Source organism: Lindgomyces ingoldianus, assembly GCF_010093535.1.
Source record: "Lindgomyces ingoldianus strain ATCC 200398 unplaced genomic scaffold BDR25scaffold_27, whole genome shotgun sequence".
NCBI classification, from domain to species: Eukaryota; Fungi; Ascomycota; class Dothideomycetes; order Pleosporales; family Lindgomycetaceae; genus Lindgomyces; species Lindgomyces ingoldianus.
In genome coordinates this window covers 202,416-224,878 of record NW_022985188.1, presented here as the reverse complement: position 1 = coordinate 224,878, position 22,463 = coordinate 202,416, and the positions used below count along the sequence as shown (strand labels likewise).

Here is a 22,463-nt window from a genome sequence, read left to right as displayed (position 1 = left end):
GCAACCAGCGCTAGTTATATTCTTCCTCGACCTCCCAAGACACCTATGAAAATGAACATTCGAGATTAGCAGTGAACCATCGATCCATCCATCTCCGTGCCCACTTCCCCAAATCCCAATCCCCACATCCGTGCCGGGAGTCAAAAAGTTACAGCTTCAGCCGTTGAGCATCCTTACCCTGGCTCTGTAATGTTCACACGTAAGACGTTTCTCTTGGCGCTAACAGCCGGGAACGGGTCGATCTATATCGCATGCTAGTGATTAGACAAGTTTTTCAGCAGCGTTGACGTAAGATGCTGGGCGGTTTGCCTTAGAGTCGAGCTGAAATAGATATTGAGATTTATGCTAGGTGTTTTGATGGGGTGGTTAGAGAAAGAGAGGGGTTTGTGAGGGAGATGGAGGCTGGCTGAATATGGTGGAACGCCGACAGATGCATGTTGTGGCATGGCATCTTTCTTCTGTAGACGTGGGATGATTAGACTGGTGGGTGGTGTGTTCTTCTAAAGCCATTCGAGCTTCCGCTGAACGAAACCCTGCACAACTGGATGCAGAAACCGCACCACTATTAGTGTTCACTCTCAGTACTTTGTTTGGAAACTGGTGCATTTAGTAGCCATCTCATTGGTATCTAATCACTTGTTTCAAAAAGGTCCATCTCCAATTCTCCTTAAGGTAATCCTTGGGTGTTTAGGATACAGATATCTCACCCTCGCCGTACCTCATATGAGAAACAAGGATATCCTAAGCTGATGCCAGCATTCGTGGAGTATCGATGGCGCTGGCTCCCTCGCTTTCACAAACGTTGCACAGTAGTTCCGGCGTTCGTCTTTGGTTTTGGCCGATGCAGGTGTCTCGGGTAGCGGAGAATTTGCCGGGAGTTGGGAGTGCCGGGAGTAGAAAACGAGGAGATTTACCGAAAGATTCCCCGCACCCGCCGTAGAAAACTGGAGGCGAGATTAGAATTCTTACACTGGAGAAAAGGGCCTAATCAACCGTCCAGATCATGATCATGCATGTAGCAACCTAGATGTCGACGATGGATGAGCGAGTTCTAGGTTGGGGCTGGAAGGTTGAAACAAACTACTGCACTATCCCCGATGTGTTCCCCACGTGCAAACCAATTACGGAGTGTGAAAACGATTGCTGACTTAGAAGAACGCCCGCCTTTGCAAAGACTGGCGAATTATTGAGAATTCAGGATGATTACTCCAATTTGGCAGAGAAGCGGAATCTGGATCGAAGGATAGTAAGAGATAGCGTATCCTAAATTAGTGTCTTGTTTTAGGACGACGAGCCTACGAGAGGATGGGGAGACGACGAATTTTCTAAGGGTAAGAAACTGTAAATAAAAGCTATATGAGATGGGCCTGATGACGATCTCTTGCAAATCAGATCTGCCCAATTTAGAAATGGAACATGAGCGGATACGAGCCTTGCCAATAGTGTAAACGCTCACAATCTCCCCAACCATCATCCCAACCCCTTTCCCCAGCCCCCCGCATCTCAATTCACTCCAAACCGCCTCTATACACACTGCCTCCCCTCTGCAACTCCCTGCACATCCATCAAAAACTCCCACAACTCCCTCCCCTTAACAAAATCTCCCCAAATAACATTGACTAACCAAACGTCCTCTCTCACTGCACCCAACAACCTCGCCGACGGACTCACGGGCGGATAAACCCTCTGCCACTCCTTCCAAATACTAAATGCCTCTTCCCTCCAACTGCTAAAGCTCTCCCTCTCAATAATTGTAGGTGTGATAATCTCCTTCCCCGCAAACGTGCCCCACGTAACCGGATTCACACTACCCTCACCATTCCCCACAAGCTCGCCCTGGGAATTCCCCGCAAAGTATGTGATCTGTTCTTGGGCTTCAAGGCGGGGTTGCAGGACTGCCCAGTCGGATGTTGGGAGGAAGAACTCCACGAAGGGTTTTTGGAAGACGAAGCCGTTGCGAGGACCCCAGCCGAACACGGGGTCGGAGGATTTAAGCCCGTTGACAGCCGGTTGAGATGCTACGCTCCACCAGCCCTTGTTGTTTAGTGCGAGGAGCTCGTCTTTGATGGTGCTCGTTTCTGGACTTAGGCCTTGTTCGGACCAGGGGATTGCGTCGAGTTCGCCGGTGATGTGGCGACGGAAGATAGTTGAGATGTCGGCTTTGTCGACAGGATGGCCCCATAGTTTTAGAGCTTGGGGAGTGGACACGTGGAGAGTTGGGCCGTAACCATCTATTTCGCCGAATGCGGGAGAGCGTGCGTCGCCCCAGCGGCCGTTGGGGAAGTCGTCCCATGTTGCTTCTCTGCCGAGCGAGCCTTCGCCCTCTGAGATGGCGAGCGTGTTGGCTCTAGTGCTGATGGGGCCCTTGAGAATGCCAGCCTCATCTTCAGGTGCCTCGAAGCTGACGTTGCTGGATTTAGCAGGTCGTGAGATGATGACACGGTTGTGCGGGCTAGAGTTAATTGATGAGAGGCGACGACGATCACGATTCATCATGGCACCGTCTGGAGGGGATGGATTGCCAGGAGTCAGGGAGGCAATAGCTTCTTCATCGTCTTCGATTAGCGTTGGCGGGATGAGATGAGTGTTTTCGACAATGTGGGAGACGGCTTTTTCGAGATTTAGCGTATAGAAATGGAAGCCTCGCTGTGTTACGCTAGGGCGCTTTTTGATGTGATCAACCATTTCGCTCAAGATTTGCACTCCGACCTGTTTTACCAACTCGTCGTCGCTTTTGACGGCATCCAGCCTCCCCAAAATATCCGTGGGCAGCTTGGCATGACTGAGCTTTGTCGTCCGTCGTAATATCTGGTAGCTCTGGATCGGCATCAAACCCGGGATGATGGGTATCGTTTTGAAAACGCCAGACTCATGCTCCCTCAACATTTTCTCAAATGTGTCAAAAGCCTTGACATCGAAGAATAGCTGTGTCATAATGAAATCTGCACCAGCCTTTGTCTTATCAACTAGATACGGCAAATCGAATAAAGGATCTTGATGTTCAGGATTCGGGGTTGACTCATCAGAATGACCTTCCGGATATGCCGCGACACCAATGCAGAAGTAATCTCCGTACTGCTTCCGTATATAGCGGACCAAGTCAATGGCCCACGTGAAGTCCTTGTTGGAGTCGCCCTCCAACAACTGCGCTTCGTTGCGATATTCCTCACTGCGGGGTGCGTCCCCGCGTAGCGCCAAGATATTCCGAATCCCTAAGACCTTAGCCTGCTCGAGGGCTTCATCGATAAGCGAGCGGCTCATGTTGGTGCATGTCAGGTGCAGACATGTCGTCAAGCCCAACTGACGCTGGCAGATTTCAGCAAGTTCAAGGGACTTGGCAGCTGTCGAACCGCCGGCACCCCAAGTCACGGTGACGAAGAGCGGACGCAGAGCCTGGGACATACGCTCGAGGCGGGATTGAAGATTCGCAAAGCCCTGCAGACATGTCAATGACGTTGTATTACTTATTTAATGTGCTACACACCATGGATGTTTTCGGAGGGAAGAACTCCAGTGAGAAGTAGTTAGCGCCCTCAGGCAAGGCATTAATCTTATCCGTAACCTTCTCCATGGCAATGAATATGTGCCCAAGCTGGTGGTGCCGGGAAGAGGAGGACAGGTGGGTGTGTCATGGCAGAAAAAGGTGAAGTGAAGGTGGAAGTGTGGGCCGGAGAGGCACGCGGAGCAAAGAAGGAATGTGGGGCATATCGATCAGCGCATTCAAGCCACACCAGCCACATGCTTGTGATGATCTCGTATGTGCAATTCGTCCTCATGTTCGGCCCGATGGGGGTCCGAATACTACTATGAGTGGTCCGCTCCAATCTATTAAAATAGCATATAAACTGAGTCTTGCCGTTCACTATTGTGTCAGCCATCAAGTCCCGCCGAGTGAACAATCTGCCTACTTCCACGCAACCATGACCAACCCACTCCCAAAACGAATAGATGTCCACTCACACTTCCTTCCCCCAAACTACCATGCCGCGCTCATGAATAACGGCCACGAGAAAGTCGACGGGATGCCTGAAATCCCACCCTGGTCCGTCGAAGCCCACCTAGACATGATGTCATCCTGCAACGTCTCCAAATCCATTCTTAGTGTTAGTTCACCCGGAACACACATCGTTCCCGGAGAGGACGAGCTCGGCCGAAATCTAACCCGACACTGCAATTCGTATGCCGCGGGATTGAAAGGCAAGTATCCCGATAAATTCGGATTCTGGGCCTCTCTGCCGCTTCCGGATGTCGAGGCTGCGCTGAAAGAGATTGATGTTGCGATTGATGAAGGTGCTGATGGGTTTGGTTTGATGACGAATTACCATGGGAACTACATCGGGGCGCCGATGTTTGATCCTATCTTTGAGAAGTTGAATCGGGTTGGCGCGACGGTATTTATTCATCCTTCGAAGCCGTGCGTAAATTGCCAGCCAGGAACAAATTCCGCGGAAACGATTGACGCGTTGCCCTTCGGAGATCACTATCCCATTCCAATGTTCGAGTTTCTATTTGATACTGCACGCGCTGTAGTTCACCTATTCCTGAGTGGCACCGTTGAACGTTGTCCGAACATGAGATTCATCATTCCTCATGCTGGGGGCTGCATGCCTCCTCTCTTTACCCGATGTGTACAGTTCTCCCACTTAGTTCCCGGTGGAAAGAAGGTTGAGCCGCGTGATGCTCACAGACAGCTGGTGACTCAATTCTACTTTGACTTGGCCGGTTTGGTTTTTGACGGACCTGAGGGCGGCCAGGGGCAATTGAAGGCGCTGGTCGAGGGCCATCAAATTAGCCACGAAAAGCTATTGTACGGGAGCGACTTTCCTTTCACCCGGACAAGATTCGTGAAGGCGTTTGCGGAGCGAATGAAAGACGGACTGGAAAATTTGTACAAAGAAGAAGAAAAACGAGACTCCATTTACCGACAGAACATAATAAAGCTGCTGGAATCCAGCGGGATGAAGAGGGCTAATGTTTAAATGGTCGACGTAAGAAAGGGAGGAGGAGGTCCGCAGCCTTGTAGATCATTTGACGCTTAAAATGAATTTCTATATATATTTGTACGGGTTCATGATCCCATTCTGCGGGGTATGTTAGCATCGAAAAGGTCAATCTGGGAGAAAGTATAACTAACAGGATCATAGAGATCTTTGATCTGCTTCATTAGCCGAATCATCGTGTCGCTCCTGCTGTATCCAATAAAGGGTTTCTTTGCGATTCCTAATCCGTGTTCCGCGCTAATACTACCATTCTTCATCTGCACCCACTCATACACAAACGGCTCCAGCTGCTTCTCCACCTCTTTATCATATCTTCTAGTAGGGACATTGAGATGAAGGTTCGCATCACCCATATGCCCGTAGCCTACAACATCCACCACTGGGTGGAAATCCTCGTCTCCGACTAGCCCTGCCTTCATGAGTCGATCCCGGACGTCGTTAACAAGATCGTACATATCCGAAATTGGCAGCGATAGATCGTATTTATAGACGCCACCCCAGTGGCCAAGACATTCAGGGATCCCTTCTCGACAAGACCAGAGCTCCTGGATCTGGGTTTGATCTTGCGCCAGCACGCCGTCGGAAACTATCGAGGTTTCCATGACATGCTCGAGGAACGATTGGAGTTTCTGCATTTGTCAGCGAAACGGTCACCTCAAAAATGGCTCACAAACCTCATTATCGTGATCAGTGTTCGATCCACTAGTCTCAATTAGGCAGAAGAAGGGATGTTCTCCTTCAAGAGGAAGCTTCTTGCCTGTTGCCCTATTGATTAGTTTCTGGGTCCGTCCATCCATCAGCTCAAAGGCAGAGAGGATTTCAGACAATTGGTTTTTTGCTTCTTTGAAGGCTTCCTGACACTTCTCGTAGCTCTCAAGTCCGAAGTATGCAACATTAATGGCGGGAGAGCGCTGAGGGCAGAGAATTGAGATTCCCGTGATAATTCCGATCGTGCCCTCGCCTCCGATGAAGAGTTGCTTGATATCGTATCCAGTGTTGTTTTTCCTGAGTTTCGAGAGATCGTCCACGATGGTGCCATCGGGCAGAACCACCTCGATTCCCAGGACATTGCCGTGAAGACTGCCGTAGCGAAGAAGGCGAAGTCCACCTGCGTTTGTTGCAACATTACCGCCAATCTGGCAAGATCCTTTTGCTCCAAGATCTAATGGAAAGATATGCCTCCTCTCGGCAAGGAAGTTGTCTGCGACTTCTAGGATAACTCCAGCATCAGCAACAAGTATGCCAGACACCTCATCAAACGATCTGATATTGTTCATCTTCTGGAGATTTATCACGATCTCGTCGAAGACCGGGACAGAGCCCCCAACAAGGCCAGTATTACCACCTTGCGGAACTACAGCAAGCAGATTGTCATTGCAATACTTCAAGATCTTGCTCACTTCGTCGGTGGATTGAGGTTTTAGTACAAGTTGGGCATGACCACGATACTTGCGCATCCAGTCGCTGTTGAACGGCTCGATGTCCTCTGATGCATCCTTTGACAAACCATCAATAATTGCAGATTCCGCACCAAGAAGATTTTGGAAATAGTCCACATGTTCCTGGGTAAGCTTGGCAAACCTAGAATTTCTTTGAAGTTCGGGATACCTAAACGAAGGTAAGTTCTGGGTATGACGAAGGTGCTCATTAAGGGCGCCTTACGCTTCGGATGTGAATTTGATCACCTTCGCGGGAGCAGCCCCACCTTTCCCAATTCCCTTTTCAACCGGCTGGTGAGGTTCAGAAGTCGCCGATGTACTTCCGGTCCATCGTACTTGGACTGTCGATCTAAAGCGTGAAAGACAAGGTGCAGGCCGAGGCGATTGTGATGCTCGCCGCAGTGAGGCCGCGAACCTAAATGAAGTCGCCATTGACACAAGGCAAATGCGATAGTGGGGTAGCGAATTTCGAAGTCGACATTCACGATAAATGTCAAAATCTTAGTCATCAGCGACTGGGATGGCACAGGCCCAGTTAGCTTGGCATTCCAGGCTCACCAACGACGCGGAAGCTCCAACAGCTCCGACCGCCAGCTTTGCCTACCATTTTCCACCCACATTACCGCGCCGTCTCTTCTCCGCCCTCTATCCTATATAGCAGCTCCTCTTTGGTCCCCAGAACTCCTCAATTCTCGCTTTTCGCTATGGCCTCGGGATACGATCGAGCTCTGTCAGGTACAAGCAACAATCTCTAGCCTCTCCAACGCAAGCTAATGCTTAATTTACGACAGTCTTCAGTCCCGATGGACACGTTTTCCAGGTCGAGTATGCCCTGGAGGCCGTGAAGCGAGGTATGCTGACAACTCTCTCGGTCGAGATTCAAAGGTGCTGACCTGTGCCAGGTACCTGCGCTGTCGGCGTGAAGGGCCACGATATTGTCGTGCTCGGATGCGAAAAGCGATCTGCAATGAAGCTCCAGGATACCCGAATCACGCCGTCGAAAATCTGCCTCGTCGATACCCATGTCGCCCTTGCCTTCGCTGGCCTGAACGCTGATGCCCGCATTCTGGTTGACAAGGCCCGCTTAGAAGCCCAGTCGCATCGTCTGACCGTCGAGGACCCCGTTTCGATAGAATACATCACAAAATATGTGGCCGGTGTGCAGCAGCGATATACGCAGAGTGGTGGTGTGCGGCCGTTCGGAATCAGCACTCTGATTGTTGGCTTCGACCCCAATGATGAGACCCCTCGCCTGTACCAAACCGAACCCTCTGGTATCTATTCTGCATGGTGAGCGCTCATGTAACTACGTGCTATGGACATGATTTAATATTGATACAGGAAAGCAAATGCCATCGGCAGATCCAGTAAGACGGTCCGCGAGTTCCTCGAGCGAAACCACAAGAGTGATATGGACCGAGAGGAGACCATCAAACTCACCGTCAAGTCACTGCTGGAGGTTGTGCAGACTGGTGCTAAAAACATAGAGATCGCGGTCATGGCCCCGGGCAAGACCCTGGAAATGCTGCCCGTGGAGGACATTGAGAAGTACGTGGAGAGCATCAACACGGAGAAGCAGGAGGAGGCTGCAAGCAGGAGGCCAGGGCGCACCCCCGGCACTGGCACTGCCGCAATTCTCACGCGGCCATCTGGCGAGGCATCTGGGTCATAGAGGGCGGTGTTCGGGGATGGGAAGGCACATGAGTAGCATCGGCGTCCAGGTGATGTAGACCTCTTGGGATCTGTACAATACCAGACGTACTGGCCAGTCAATATACTGCATATCTGGCGCACTCCCGGGCCTGGTTCTAAAAGTGTAGTCGGATCTGATTCTGGAGCGCAGCCCTTGTTTCGCAGGTCTTTCTCGCCGCCAAGTCTATTAATGTGATACACTCTCGTGGGTTTGGTAACGTCATCCCAAGCGGTCCGCCGCGTCCTTGACATTAAATATTGTCCTTAACTCCTCACCTTTAATCCGGTCGTCCTTGAGCATCCTTGAATCTACCCGGACATCCTCTCCCTCGACCTGCAGCGAGGCCTTTGGCGTTTTCGCCTCGAGGACAAAGTGGTTATCGCAATGCGGGCAGTACTCGTCGCTTACCAATTGTCAATATGCAGCTGATGAAGATATGTTGGGCATGATGGCGCACCTCTCCTCAAACTCGCGCGTATCTTTCCGGAAGCACTTTTTGCACTTTTTGCAGGCGAAGGTCATATCAAAGCTCTGCAGCAGGGGATGGTCGGCGGATTCCTGGTGGCATTCTGCGCAGTCAAACCATTTTTTGCCTTGGCAGACAGTGAGCCAAATTCTGAAGAAGGGTGTTTCTATATCTGCTTACAGCACGGCGAGCGGATAGCGACCTGGGCGTTGAGGATGTGTTTACTGCGGAGCATCAGCGCGGAGGTCTTCGCGGGGTCTCGCACTCCTTCTCGCACTCCTCTCGCACTCACCACATGCTGTCGCGAATATGATTGCTTGGGGGGATTGCAGCGCTGACTGCAGTAGTTTTAACAAACAGCGCGTGTGCCTGGCGTGCCTGCGTCTGCGGCTTGGCTGGTGTTATTGCGGACAGGGTCCTGCAAGGAGTGGGTGGGTTGTTGCAGCGGCGGGATGGGTCAAGCCAAGGCCGAGCGTGGTCATAATGTGAATGCGGACGTCAGCCCCATATCCAGGCCTCGCTGGAACTCCCGCCTGCGCCCATTCTTTAGTCTCCAGCTGGCCTTTGCCCTCCCTCGTCGTCGCAACACTCCCTCCCTGCCCTCGGTGCGACCTTCGACCCTCCTGGACTGTGGCAGGTGCTCCCCCCGGACCACCACGCGCTGAAACACTCCTGCTCGGCTGCTAATAGACATTCCCCGCCGAATCCGGTATCCAGTCCTGTCAAGCATTCTTAACATATCGCACGCCTTCACAACGCTCTTCACGGTCGCTTTGCTGTCTGGACAGGCGTGGCGCATCTTTCACTGCTATTCTTCCTCGGACATTCGCTGCATCTTCACCGCCGCGGACCCCCCGCGCTACATGTCCTCTTCGTGGCCCAAGATACCCGTCATTCTTTCACACTTCTGCGCTGGCCTCAATGGTGCTTGCTTCTGGCCGGTCGGTGAGCATATATAAACTCGAGCCTGGAGTTGGTTGACGAGGAGGCTTCCAACATGGACCGCCCCACCGAGGAGAGCACCGATGGCTCCTCGATCGTGAGTGGCCAGTTCCCCCTACAAATATGAATTCTCACAGAAGACATAGAAGCCCGTCTCCTCTCTCCGGAGCCATTTCGAGAATATGCTAAACGCAAACAAATCCCCCGTCGCAGCTTCTCCAAGACAGGCCTCGCCGTGCGCCGCTGACCGCCTCACCATGCCCGAGGACCACCGGAGGACGGAGGGGAGGACGTCGCTTGACATCCCAAGGGAGAATGGGTCACGGGCCTCAACACCTCAGAATGCAGACTTCAGCGGGGCTGGTCTGGCAACCCCGCGGGGAAGAACCCTCCGCACCCCGTGGAGCAACCCACGATCACGACCTACTTCAATGGTGGCCCTCTCTCCCCCGAGGTCGCCCACCAGCAGATCGCCCCCAAAGGTCATGGTGCAGTCTCCGCGATCTCCGCCTAAGCATTCTGAATCGCACATCCACTCCCCCACTCCTTCCCGGACTTTCTCTCATACGGCCCTGGATCCCGCCGGACACGGAGCGTCGCCGCAGTCCAATGGAGCGAAGACTTTTAAGATCCCCAGTCGGAATGCTACTCCTGCAATCGAGTCAAAACAAATCCCATTTCTGCCCCCTAATGCTGTGGCTGCCACGCCTGCCGAACCCCGCAAAAGCAGCGCCTTGGACCGTGAGCTTAGTCCCAGGTCACTGCCAGTGAATTCTACCCCCTCAGCTCCTCCGCCTATAAACCGTGCTGGCAAACCTAAGATATTAGGCAAATATCCGGCTGTTGAGTCCGGAACACGGTCAACACTAGCCCCGGACTCTACCACAGATGGGCTGGATGAGAGAGTTTCGCCTTTCAGCACTCCACCAAGCAGCAGTGATAGCAGCATCAAAGGAGAGTCATCCCCGCCAGGCATTCCAGAGCACTCAAAGCCGAAGTTCAATGGTTCAAGTCGGGACGGTTACTTCCCTCCCCCCCCTAAGCACCATTCCATAGCTGAAAAACTCCCCCCTACAGATGCCCGCGCCATAGGAACCCAACCTCTGAAGAAGTCTCTGCCGGTCCACACGCAGCCGGTAGGGGACCTGCCCGAAGATCGCCCTGGCCTACCTCCGCGGCGGGACAATGTCAGTCTTCGTAAGAGTATGGTAATTTCAAGGCCTGTACCTCCCGAACCACCTGTACGACGATCCATGGACACCTTCCGACCCACTGCACTTGGCCCGGATACCAACAGCAAGTTCATGCCACCTCCCAAACGAACTCAGACGTTCGCAGGTACCAGTGTATCCACCCTTCAACCCACTCAACAGACCCTACAGCCTCCGAAGCCACCTCCTCCTCGCAATTCTGGCGAGATGAAAAGACCCACGCCTGCACAACTCTCCACCCCCTATAGTTATGACTCCGATGAGGAGACTCTTGTGGATAAACCAGGGCCAGCTCTTGCCGACTATCCAGATTCGTCCCAGGCGAATCGCAGACCGCCGATTTTTAAGGATGGGGCCCGCGAAATTCCAACAAAATACGAGACGAAACTGTTTGCGATATGTGGAGAGTACATATGTACAACTGGCTATGTGACGCGAGTATGGAGTCTTCTGAACGGCGAATTGCTGATGAGTTTAAGTCATGGAGACACCACCAAAGCTACATCGGTAGCTTTTAGGCCGGCAAAAGATGTCGAAGACGAGGGCAAGCGGTTATGGCTTGGTACGAACATCGGTGAAATGCACGAGATCGACATACCAACACAAAGCGTGGCGTACACGAAAACAAATGCACATCCCCGATGTTCTATCATCAAGATATATCGATATGCGTCTGAGATGTGGTCATTAGACGATGAAGGGAAGATCCACATATGGTCTCCCGATGAAACAGGATCGCCGACTCTTTCGCAAACACCAAATACATTCCGCGTTCCTAAGGGCCATACATTCTCCATAATATCGGGTACGCAGCTATGGATGGCATTTGGGAAGGAGATTCGAGTCTTCCAGCGCACTGGGGACAACAGCTTCTTCCAACAAGGAACTCAAGGCGCTCTATCACAATTAAACGTTGGTGAAGTCACCTCTGGAGCAATAATCAGCAGTCAGCCCGATAGAATTTACTTTGGACACATTGATGGGAAGGTCTCTATCTATGCTAAGAAGGGATTCAACTGCTTAGGCGTTGTCAACGTCAGTTTATACAAGATCAGCTCACTGGTCGGTGTTGGAGACCATCTCTGGGCAGGCTATATAACGGGGATGATCTATGTATATGACACAAGCAGCACGCCGTGGAAGGTAATGAAAGACTGGCGGGCGCATGAGAGTGCGATCGCCGGAATCAATGTCGACCGGACGAGCATCTGGAAACTGGATCGGTTGCAGGTGGCATCGCTAGGCATGGACAATACGTTACGCATTTGGGACGGGATGTTAAGAGATGATTGGCTAGGTACGTTTGCTTCATTCGTCTTTGCCGTGCATTTAACTTACAGTCTTAGAATCCCAAATGCAGGAACACGATGCAGACTATTGCGATTTCCGAGAAATTTCCGCCGTCGTTATGACATGGAATGCAGGTGCATCAAAACCGACCAGTCTACAGAAGGATGAACAAAATCGCAACTTCTTCCGAGATCTTCTGCAACCTCAAGATCCGGCGGATGTTCTTGTCTTTGGGTTCCAGGAGTTGGTGGACCTAGAAGACAAGAAAGTCACAGCCAGTATGTTAGCAGAGCTACTAGAGTTCCAGCCAAGCTAACGAGCCATAGGGAGCTTCTTTAAGAAAGCTAAAAAGAAGGATGCGACAGACCACGAGCACATGAGCCACCAGTATCGAGCATGGAGAGACTACCTTGTCCGGTCTCTCGAGGAACGCATTCCCAAAGAGAACTACACCCTCCTACACACCGCAAATCTAGTCGGACTATTCACCTGTATCTTCATCAAGACCTCCGAACACCTAAAGGTTCGAGACGTATGCGCCGCCCAAGTCAAGCTTGGGATGGGCGGTCTGCACGGCAATAAAGGCGCTCTTATCGTCCGGTTTTTCCTCGACGACTCCTCCATCTGCTTCATTAACTGCCATCTAGCAGCAGGCCAAACCCAGACAGTTCATCGTAACAACGATATCGCTGCCATCATGGAGGCGGAAGCTTTACCTCGCAACCGCTCTCCATCTGACCGCGCCGACTTCTTCGTTGGAGGTGGCGATGGGTCAATGATCCTCGACCATGAAATATGCATCTTAAACGGCGACCTAAACTACCGCATTGATGCCATGCCTCGCAATACCGTCATCGATGCAGTAAAACAAGGTAACCTAGCAAAACTCCTCGATCGCGACCAGCTCCTCCTCTCTCGAAAACGCAACCCCGGATTCAGACTCCGCGCCTTCAATGAAGCTTCAATCAACTTCGCACCGACGTACAAATACGACGTCGGAACCGATAACTACGACACGAGCGACAAGAAGCGGTCGCCGGCGTGGTGCGATCGACTTTTATACCGCGGTCTAGGTAGGATCAAACAAGTTGACTACCGTCGACACGACGCTGTTCGAGTTTCGGATCACAGGCCTGTGAGTGGACGGTTTAAGATCAGAGTTAAGACGATAAGTACGAAAAGGCAGATCATAGCAAGGGAGAAGTGTGAAGAGGAGTTTGAGAAGGTGAAGCGGAGGATTGCTATGGATATCAAGTAAGTCGCAACCCCACCCCCGCCTCACTCCATCCCACACACCCGAATCCCGGATCGTGGGGTGTGTGTCAAGATCTGGTCTGATCTCAATGCATCTGATCTGAGCTGGTTTGGGGTAAGCGCACGGAAGCTAATGCATGAAGCACAGGCTCGATTATCTGATCAATGTCTTTGGACTGGGTACGAAGGAGGCGCAGAGATTACTTAAGGTCTGACACGGTTGTCCTACGCGATTGGTTGAGCGATTGATTATAGGTTGAGGTTTCCCTGCGCTGCATTGAATGCGTGTGTCTGTGTGTGTGTGTGTGTGTGTGTGTGCGTGTATGTGTTAGTGTCGTGCTGTATCTGAATAGCCAGCGATCTTTTGTCATCGTTTGCGCACGAAGGACGGAAGGAAGAGATGTTGCAAGCCAGAGTCGTGACTAGCTGAACTGCTGATGTCGGGATTTGGGGTTGGTGTCGTGCATTTCAACCCGCCATCGACCCGGTCTCGAATGGAATGGAATCGGCATGCATGCCATGTCAGGTGTTGACGAGCGATCATGGTGACGTCAAAACGCGTATCCCAACACTAGTGGATAAATACCTGGCGATGGGGTGGAAAGCGTGATCGCTGTCTAGAAAGCATCGATGAAATAAAGAGCTTTTGAGAGAGAGATTAATGTTCTTTCCACGAATTGATTTCCATAGTCTCCAGTTCCCGACAACTTCGATTCGTCCCCAAGCCTACACATCAAGCTGTGCAGCTTTCCTGCTCACGCGACACCACCCAGCTTACTCTCCCGCCCTATCACCATCACCATCACGAATGGACAGGTCCCAATCCCGCGGGGAAAGCACCACTGGGCTCAGCGAATGGAAGAAACGAGCTCCATACCGCATCCACGAAAAAAAAGACAACTTCGATGTCAAGTACGAGGCTAATTGCCATTGTGGACGCGTGCGGTATCAGTTGAGTAGACAGGAGCCCCTAGATTCGAAGCTTTGCCATTGTACGACTTGTCAAACGCAGCACGGTAGGTTGGCCTTGTTCTGTTGTGCTTGCTACTTGTATTGTGTTGGGGGGGGGGGTTCTGGAGTTGGGTTCTGGAGAGCGATTTTCTGCCTCAGTGAAGCTTACTAGCTGAGCTACCTCGAATCTGTTCTATTTCTTCTAACTAAAACCATCAGCGGCACCCTTCCAATGGGCCGCCATCTTCCACAAATCCGACATCAACTTCTACAACGGCCACCACGATCTTGAATGGTACGATCCCACAGAAAAATCCATCGAACACAAACTCCCGTGTAAAGTTCGGTGTTCGTTTTGCCACTCCCCGATTATGGATGAGGGCAGGAATATGATATTACTGTTTCCGAGTTTGATCCACTTGAAAACGGATCGGGATAAGGCGCTTTTTAAACCAAGGTGAGCCGTAATATGTCTCTTTGGATATTGCATTTGCTAGGAATTTTGGGGTTAGGCGGATTTGAGGCGAAGAGAAGCTAATGGATGGGATTCTTAGATGCCACATGTTCTATAGTCAGCGTGTCATGGATATTCCAGATGGACTGCCAAAGTGGAGTGGATTGAGTCAGGACAGCGAACTTATCGAAGATAGCCCGCCCGAGCTAGTTAGAGAGGTGGAGAGGAAGAGGGAGGAAGAGAGAAGGAAGAGGTTTAAGAAGGGGGAGAATGAGTAGGGGAGTTTGCCGACATGGCTGTGTTGGATACGGAAATTTTCTGAAGGGGTGGGTTCTTGAGGTATAGATTTGGAGGGATAGGGTTCTGATGGATAGAAGTGGGGTGGGTGGATAAAGGAGCTACGGAGGGGTTAGGGATGCGACATTAGAGAATCGGTGTGCATGCGTGGTGTTTAGGGGGGAGATTAGCACCTGATCAGGATACAGAATGAAGGGAGCCTCAGATTCAGCCTCCCGAATGACCATTGTCATGTAATGAAGGAAGTCTGGCTTGGTCGAACCATGACATGATGGCGTTGGAGCTATGACTCTTCCCCTTCCCCTCTTCCCCTCCCCGCTACGACAGATTTTGCACAGCCAAACACAGGAACAATTGAATTGGAAAAACATAGAACTCGACTATTGCGGACAAGCTCACAATATCTCCAAGCGAACACTAGCCGCAATGATTTTTGTCAAAGTACTCCCAAGGTGTCAATTTGAATGGCAAGCTGGCTTCACCGCTCCGTATCCCGAATTCGTCATCCTTCGGAACACTCCGTGAACACGCCACTCCTGACTTACACCTGATCGCCGCACCACCGCAATTCAACCGCTCAGCCATGGTCAATCCATGGTCTCACCGCGCCGCAGGTACCGACTTACGAACCTCCCAACATGAGCGTGACCTGAGCAGATTGTGGTGAACCACTGCGGAACCAGCCGCAAACAGTGTGGTAGCACGCGAGGGGTTTGAGTCCGGCAGTCACGATGAGATCACATAAAGAGCGCTATTGACCCCTCACAATTGCTTACCTTTCAGTTCAGCCCAGCTTCACATATACCTTCAATTGAGTTTCCTTTATTGAGTTCGATATCAGACCCTCGGATACAAAGCTACCTAACTTCCTCTCTCTTTCCTTTCTTGACTTTCACACTAGGCCGTCAAGATGAGTGTATCAGTGGAAACCTCCCTCCCCGCCACCACCGCCACCACCGCCACCACCTCCACTTCTCCAACAGTCAAATCCCCACTCTCTCCCTCTGCTCTCCCAGAGTTTGCTCTCCTCCCTGCTCCCCTCGCCGCAGATTCCACCCCCGTCGGCCAACTCATTTCCCACACCGGCACGCTTGACCCCACAGCCCTCTCAGACCGCGACTACGATGATATCGGCACCCGCTGGTACAAAGACGTCGTGACATTCCGCACCGCCACCGACCTGTTCACTTCTTCTCTCGGCGCAACGCTATTCGTCAATAAACCCGCCGAAGGTGAAGAAATCGGCACCATCGAGGCCGAAGAAATGCGTGTGCGGATGCTGAAGAACCCAGACGATGCACTCCAAAAAGTGCTCCATGGAAATGGGGGGAACGGGACGTTGATGTGGCTAGGGCTGGAGCGCGGGGAGATCGGTTTCGTGACGGCGGTGCGAGAGGTGAGCAATGCGAGTTACAAGCGTGCGGGGTTGGTGGAAGCTGGAAATGGGCTATGGGAGGTTGTGAGGGAGGTGGAAGCTAGGGAGAAGGGGGATGGGATGAGGAGGGATAGTGGGTTGGAGGTGCAGACGGGGAGTAAGAGGGATGTTGTTGGTGTGGTGGTCAGAAAGGTGATACATGGGGGTGAAGATGGGGTTGTGAGGTTGGGGGAGGAGATGGGGGTTGAGTTTTGGCTGTGAGGGAATGGGGTTATGAGAATTTGCTAAGGTAATGGAGCGAGAGGGTGAAGACTGATAAACTTGAACAATGGGAGTTCTGGTGCTTGGGCGGGCATTCAATGGACGAATGTAAGGGCAAAAACTCGATTTGGTGGCTTCTATTATGGTGTATTATAGTATGGGCATGCGTATATCCGACTCCGAATCAATACGGGAACAAATCTCTTCATCACTTCAAACTCCCTCAGCAAAATCTCAGCATTCCTGGGCCCCCTCTCTAACTACCCTTCCGCAAATAACCCATACCTAAGTTCCAGAAACCGTACTAAAGACGCGAGAAACCAAGCCACCATCCATTACTAGAGCAACTCCTCTCTATTCACGTAACATAGCACGATCAACTAAGCCGTTTCGAAGTCTTCGCAAGAAGCGCATGCACGTTGAAGCACATCCCCTCATCACAGGTCTATGTTGCTCTAAACTTTTAAAATACCAACCCACAAGAGAGAAATAGCGACGGTAATGTCGAGCTACCACCCCGGTGTCGGAAGGGAAAATGCTGCATCCTAAAGTATTCATTTAGAGCTCCCCTCTCTCTTATCACATTCCGTTCTATCACATAAACTATGCTCAGGTTGAGAGGTGGATCTTGACATAAATTTACGTCTTGTCGTCGTTGTCGCTGATTTGGAGTCCTGCCACGTTTCTCGGAAACCTGACAAATACATAGCACAGATCCGGCCAAGTTCAAGCCTCGCAATGTCCATGTTAAGACCATGCGGGGGTATTCGGTGGGCGCATTGGCGTCGCTTTAGATACTGTAAGACGGAATAATGCGTCAAAACAACCTCACAGGATCCATCCGAATCTTCTTCGTATTAGGTCGACTCAGACAGAGTGACGAGACCACATCTAGCTTTCAAACCCCCAAAAAGGAGAAAGGATTTCGTTTTTCTCGACATGTCCGGTTTCAATGTCAATAGATAGAGACTCCACGAGCGGTCGGGCTTGAAAAGGTCTAATGGCAGCCGACAATAAACGAAGAATCTTGGGGCCCCATAGGCAATATCAGGGACTTGCGCTCATACACGTTAGGAAGCGGTCGTATGTCTCATTAAGATCTTTCGGGAGGGTCTTCAGCGCACGACGAATTTCATCTGCTGAGCAAGGGCTGTTGGGACTGTTCCAGAGTGCATCAATTTGGAGGCGCGCCTAGAGCATCTTGGAAATCGATCAACATGATGGGCCTTTCAAAGTGTAGACTATTGCTTTACATCCGATCCACCTTCGCGTTCAATTCGGATTTGACTTCCTGCAGTAGTTATTCCTCTTCAATCACTTTCTCCTGTTGGTTTAGTCGACGGAGATACTAGTCAATGAAGGTTCTGATATCGTCTCTGCTTGTATCAGTACCTATCTGTATTTTGGCTATGTTGGAGATCGTGCGATCGATGCGGAGATGCTCGCGACTAGATATAAGAAATCTCACCCCAGTTAGTTGCTCAGCTTCGTGAAACTACCCGAGAATTTCTACAATATCCACGGGTAAGCACTCGTCAAGCCCATCCACAATGTAAGTGATGTCGTGAACGTGGCCTACTAGGTGTTCAAGCAAGGGAAAAGACCAATGTAAAAAGCTCGTCGAAAGCCGGCAAAAGGGGGTATAATCGAAAAGTCGAGTTACTTCTGCAATCACTGCTCTCGGTTAGTCGAGGCTAACAGCATAAAGCACACTAATCATCTGTTCGATAAAGCTGCTGAATAAAGGTATGGCGCCAAATCCAGATTTCTCGGATGAAGCAATGAAGTAATAAGCCACAACTTCTTGGCGAGAAAGAATATGCTTAATGATACTAGCCCTGTGTAGGGTTACCATCGGGAACACTTGCTCACCCAAACGGGCCACTTAACGTCCGAATAGTTCTCCTGAACCAACTGTAGTCCTTAGTTAGGGGAATGGATCAAACTAGGTAAGGTGCTGGGCGATATACTCACGGGTTCCAGAGAGCCAAAGCCACGGGGATTCTGAATCACTATGCCATGAAATAAAGCGCGCATCATTCAATATCCAGGTGGTTGTATTTGGGCACTTATTTTGCTTCATCCTACAGTATAACGTTGGGGCTTGTACCTGGACATTCGACTGAATATATCATCGTGTATGCCATTTTCTGGAAGTTAGATCAGATTCAATGAATATTAATAAAGTTTGTTACCAAATGTAACAGCCCAGTCACGCCGTATCCGATGAAATAGGGACGGATGAAATGCTTGTAGCGCTGTTGAGGTTGACTCGAGGTTTGCACGCCCTACTCGCAAGTAGCCAATCGTGTGCTGTCAGTAATGATGGCAGGAAGGAGGCACGGGTTTTATGGCGATGGAATGGTGGAAGTTGAAGTGATCATGAGCTAACCGTACGAGACCTAAATTCAGAAGGGTTAAATGTCAAAACGCCAACCATTTTGGCTCTATTTCTGCATCACCCTTTGGAAAAACTTACGCTCTCTAGGGTGGAGGGAAATCAGTGGGGTAGCGGTATCGCAAACGGAAGACCGAATGATTGGGACTCGATTCATCTAGCTGAACAATGCAGGATGAGTGCACATAGTTAATGGTGACAGACCCAATCATGTTTAAGGCTTGCTAGTCGCAATTTGGTGTGTTTCAACTTGCATTGATAGTCACACTGGCTGTAGAAATGCCACAGGAAGCAGATTAGTTTCGTCCTGAGTGTGGCGTCGTATGAGTTGATTAACGGGATGATGGGGAGAACAAGTGGTCTGTGCATACCCCACACTTTCACACCTCGGCCTAAGTTCGTTCAGACGACTGGCGTCGACACCAAGCTTCACGCCTTCCGATCGGCAGAGCTTGGGTAGCATATTCACTGCTGTCTTCAATATGCCTTCTCCCCTCTCCCAGTCCTCACCCTCACGTGTCTTGTCTAGCCGTCGCGATGCCGTCACAGTCCCCATTCCAGATTAACATTCCCGCAACCGACCTCCTGACTTACCTCTTCCCCTCCTCCCAGCCCGCATCCGACGTGACAATATGGATAGACGCCGATGATCCTTCCAATGCCCTCTCCCCGCGGGACCTACTGCTATGGGTGAAGAGATTAGGCGCTGGACTGCAGGGTCTGGGTCTCAAGAAGCAGGATGTGGTGCTCTTGTATTCACACAACCACATATTTGTGCCTGTCGCATATTTAGGTATTTCCGGATGCGGGTGTATATTTAGCGGATGCAATCCGGCGTATGGGGTGGATGGTGCGTAAAGAAAACATATAGAGAATACGAGAATACGAGAATAGGGTGCTGATGCTGTGCAGAGACAGTGTACCAGATACAGAACACTGAAGCGAAGGCCATCCTCGTTGAGCCGTCTCTCCTTCCAACACTGCTCAAGGCAGCTTCGAAGGTAAAATTCCCCAAGGATAGAATATATCTTTTCTCCGACAAGGAAGCGGACACATGGGATCATGGCGTACGCGATTGGCGCTCATTCCTACCGTCAGCCTCAGAAGCCCATGCCTGGAATTGGGTGTCACTAGATGCACGCCAGTCGCGAACCACTATCGCAGCACTCAATTACAGCTCTGGCACCACAGGCCTGCCTAAGGGCGTCATGATTAGCCATCAAAATGTCATTGCAAACGTGGAGCAGAGTATCTATATGCGCAATCTTGAGCAGCCGTACCAGCCCGATTCTCGACCACAAGAACGCTGGCTAGGTTTCCTACCCCTGTATCACGCGTACGGTCAACTTTGGTCTATTGTCGCCGCGGCTCGCACACTGAGCCCATGCTACTTCATGCGCTCGTTCAACTATGTCAAGTTCCTCGAGAATATCCAGAAGCACCGCGTCACTCATATTCAGACCGCACCCCCAGTCCTTGTCATGCTCGCTAAGCGTCCAGAAACTAAAGAGTACGACCTTAGCTCCTTAAAAAACATCCTCTGTGGCGCTGCACCCCTATCAAAAGAACTGCAGAACGAAGTCTCCACAAAATGCGATCTGAAAGTTGTGCAAACGTGGGGCATGACTGAAGTTACATGCTCTTGCCTCCATGTGCCTGGGGGAAGGGATGACCGAAGCGGCAGTGTAGGCTACATCGACCCGAATGCAACTATCAAGCTCATTGATGATGAAGGGAAAGAAGTAAATCCTGGTGAGAGGGGCGAGATCCATGTCAAGGGTCCGAATGTGTGCTTGGGATATTGGCGGAATGCCCAAGCAACACGAGAGTCCTTCGATGAGGACGGCTTCTTAAAAACCGGCGATATCGCAATCACAGACCGGAATGGGTTGTATTGGATCGTTGACCGCAAGAAGGAATTAATCAAAGTCAAAGGATTCCAAGTCGCACCGGCGGAACTAGAAGCTTTACTTCTAGAACACGAGCATGTCGCAGATGCCGCGGTCTGCGCCCTGCAACTGTATGATCACCTCTAAACATTCTAGCTCCCTACTTCTAATCATTGCCCATTAGTGAATACGAAGAACTTCCTCGAGCATATATTGTCCTCAAATCCGAGCACAGAGAAGCATCCACCGAGTGGGATATCGAGCGCTGGATGAGCGATCGTGTCGCAAAACACAAGCAACTATCAGGCGGTGTCGTCTTCATCCAAGAAGTCCCGAAATCTCCGAGTGGGAAAATCCAACGCAAAGTTCTACGCGAATGGGCAAAAGAGGATGCGCAAGGCTGGAACAAAAAGAAGGAAGGAGCGAAATTATAGCGTATCGCGTTCTTTTAAGTATGCACAATCAATCTAACTAATTTATCTAAGCCCTTACCTTCCCGTGTCATCTGCATTACGGACACTAGCGATTATATATCCGCCCAGTCGTCCACATGGTGGTTGGCTTCCCTCATCGTTTGTTCGTTCTTGTTTCCACACCTGATCTCTCCTATCCCTTACTAGCCCGATTGCTCTCTACATCATTCTAAACTCAATCAGTAGCTCCCTTGGCTGGTACACATTCCAACTCCCGCCGCAGTTTCAACCATACATATTATGTGCTACCAAACTTCTTCTACAACATAGTCCTCGACCCCCATTAACACATTAGATCTCTCGAAGCAAGCATACTTAGCTTTACTGCTGTAGACGTGCTGGCTATCTTAGAAGTGGAACGCATAGATCATGATTCGTAACCTTAACCGCAGGTTTGAGAAAGCTTTCTCTTTCTCTCTTATTTTCTGGAAACTTTAGTCTAGGATTATTGATCAAAGGAAAGAACACAATTGCTTTTAGATACCACTAATCTCAATTCCTGATCTTTTACTACCTTGAAGCGTGGGATTTGAGGTGTGCGAGCATCTGTCCGGTGCGGATGGCATGTTGGTGGCATTGACAAGTTAGTCTCTTTGGTCAAGAGGCAAAGGTACAGAAGGACGATATATGCATATTACATGTGCTTTGTATGCTGATTTCCCTTCTCTAGTCTGAAAAGTTTATCTTTTGCAGCAAAGCGTTCCCAAAATTGGATCTCTATTGCTTTTATAGCCACGTTGAAGCAATTCCTGGCATGCTTGGAAAACCCTTCTTAGGTCTCGTCCACTCACATAGCTACCCGAAACTCCTCAACACTGGGCATGGTTGGTTGAAGTACCTCATCCCCGACGCCTCGTGTTATTGGTCTCTAGGTGCTTCTTCTAGTCCGTCATCAACCTTCTCTATGAGGCGCTTGATCAACCAATTCGGTTCTGGCGATTGCTTAAGCGCCTATAGAATGACTCATAAATCGTAATCACCGAAACGATTCTCAAGTCCCGTTTTAACCTGATCGTCACTATCTTTATCTTCGTCGCAACTTTCCTCATCATGGTAATCCCCTCCAGAAA

The 22,463-nt window shown here is 50.6% G+C and overlaps 9 protein-coding genes across 9 annotated transcripts; 6 read left to right on the top strand and 3 right to left on the bottom strand.

Annotated features, from left to right (window-relative positions):
- Window positions 1-1,341: 1,341 nt before the first annotated feature.
- BDR25DRAFT_266164 (methylenetetrahydrofolate reduct) lies at window positions 1,342-3,646 on the bottom strand. The gene is made up of 2 exons (XM_033686962.1): window positions 3,485-3,646; window positions 1,342-3,435 (listed from the first exon to the last, which is right to left on the bottom strand). The coding sequence occupies exons 1-2, from the start codon at window positions 3,569-3,571 to the stop codon at window positions 1,525-1,527; spliced, it is 1,998 nt and encodes a 665-aa protein (XP_033544631.1). The 5' UTR covers window positions 3,572-3,646; the 3' UTR covers window positions 1,342-1,524.
- Window positions 3,647-3,893: 247 nt separating this feature from the next.
- Window positions 3,894-5,002, top strand: BDR25DRAFT_266163 (amidohydrolase 2). The gene has a single exon (XM_033686961.1). It carries the CDS (start codon window positions 3,921-3,923, stop codon window positions 4,977-4,979), a length of 1,059 nt encoding a protein of 352 aa, XP_033544630.1. The 5' UTR covers window positions 3,894-3,920; the 3' UTR covers window positions 4,980-5,002.
- A 46-nt stretch (window positions 5,003-5,048) lies between these two features.
- Window positions 5,049-6,889, bottom strand: BDR25DRAFT_291144 (D-lactate dehydrogenase-like protein 2; the record flags this gene model as incomplete). Its single annotated transcript, XM_033688572.1, has 4 exons — window positions 6,663-6,889; window positions 5,675-6,608; window positions 5,135-5,629; window positions 5,049-5,081 (listed from the first exon to the last, which is right to left on the bottom strand). The coding sequence occupies exons 1-4, from the start codon at window positions 6,869-6,871 to the stop codon at window positions 5,049-5,051; spliced, it is 1,671 nt and encodes a 556-aa protein (XP_033544629.1). The 5' UTR covers window positions 6,872-6,889.
- A 131-nt stretch (window positions 6,890-7,020) lies between these two features.
- BDR25DRAFT_291142 (N-terminal nucleophile aminohydrolase) lies at window positions 7,021-8,278 on the top strand. The gene is made up of 4 exons (XM_033688571.1): window positions 7,021-7,174; window positions 7,231-7,290; window positions 7,342-7,729; window positions 7,781-8,278. The coding sequence occupies exons 1-4, from the start codon at window positions 7,144-7,146 to the stop codon at window positions 8,109-8,111; spliced, it is 810 nt and encodes a 269-aa protein (XP_033544628.1). The 5' UTR covers window positions 7,021-7,143; the 3' UTR covers window positions 8,112-8,278.
- Window positions 8,269-9,040, bottom strand: BDR25DRAFT_291139 (uncharacterized protein). The gene is made up of 4 exons (XM_033688570.1): window positions 8,891-9,040; window positions 8,779-8,822; window positions 8,590-8,725; window positions 8,269-8,535 (listed from the first exon to the last, which is right to left on the bottom strand). Exons 1-4 carry the CDS (start codon window positions 8,893-8,895, stop codon window positions 8,352-8,354), a joined length of 369 nt encoding a protein of 122 aa, XP_033544627.1. The 5' UTR covers window positions 8,896-9,040; the 3' UTR covers window positions 8,269-8,351.
- Window positions 9,041-9,142: 102 nt separating this feature from the next.
- Window positions 9,143-13,936, top strand: BDR25DRAFT_266149 (DNase I-like protein). Its single transcript, XM_033686960.1, has 5 exons — window positions 9,143-9,637; window positions 9,687-12,048; window positions 12,098-12,319; window positions 12,368-13,295; window positions 13,444-13,936. The coding sequence occupies exons 1-5, from the start codon at window positions 9,596-9,598 to the stop codon at window positions 13,508-13,510; spliced, it is 3,621 nt and encodes a 1,206-aa protein (XP_033544626.1). The 5' UTR covers window positions 9,143-9,595; the 3' UTR covers window positions 13,511-13,936.
- A 167-nt stretch (window positions 13,937-14,103) lies between these two features.
- BDR25DRAFT_233373 (uncharacterized protein) lies at window positions 14,104-14,978 on the top strand (the record flags this gene model as incomplete). The annotated part of the gene is made up of 3 exons (XM_033685436.1): window positions 14,104-14,311; window positions 14,466-14,703; window positions 14,801-14,978. The coding sequence occupies 3 exons, from the start codon at window positions 14,104-14,106 to the stop codon at window positions 14,976-14,978; spliced, it is 624 nt and encodes a 207-aa protein (XP_033544625.1).
- A 767-nt stretch (window positions 14,979-15,745) lies between these two features.
- On the top strand, window positions 15,746-16,810 carry BDR25DRAFT_59598 (uncharacterized protein). The gene has a single exon (XM_033698792.1). It carries the CDS (start codon window positions 15,908-15,910, stop codon window positions 16,631-16,633), a length of 726 nt encoding a protein of 241 aa, XP_033544624.1. The 5' UTR covers window positions 15,746-15,907; the 3' UTR covers window positions 16,634-16,810.
- Window positions 16,811-19,453: 2,643 nt separating this feature from the next.
- BDR25DRAFT_344570 (acetyl-CoA synthetase-like protein) lies at window positions 19,454-21,354 on the top strand (the record flags this gene model as incomplete). Its single annotated transcript, XM_033693951.1, has 3 exons — window positions 19,454-19,881; window positions 19,944-21,051; window positions 21,105-21,354. The coding sequence occupies exons 1-3, from the start codon at window positions 19,569-19,571 to the stop codon at window positions 21,352-21,354; spliced, it is 1,671 nt and encodes a 556-aa protein (XP_033544623.1). The 5' UTR covers window positions 19,454-19,568.
- Window positions 21,355-22,463: the final 1,109 nt, after the last annotated feature.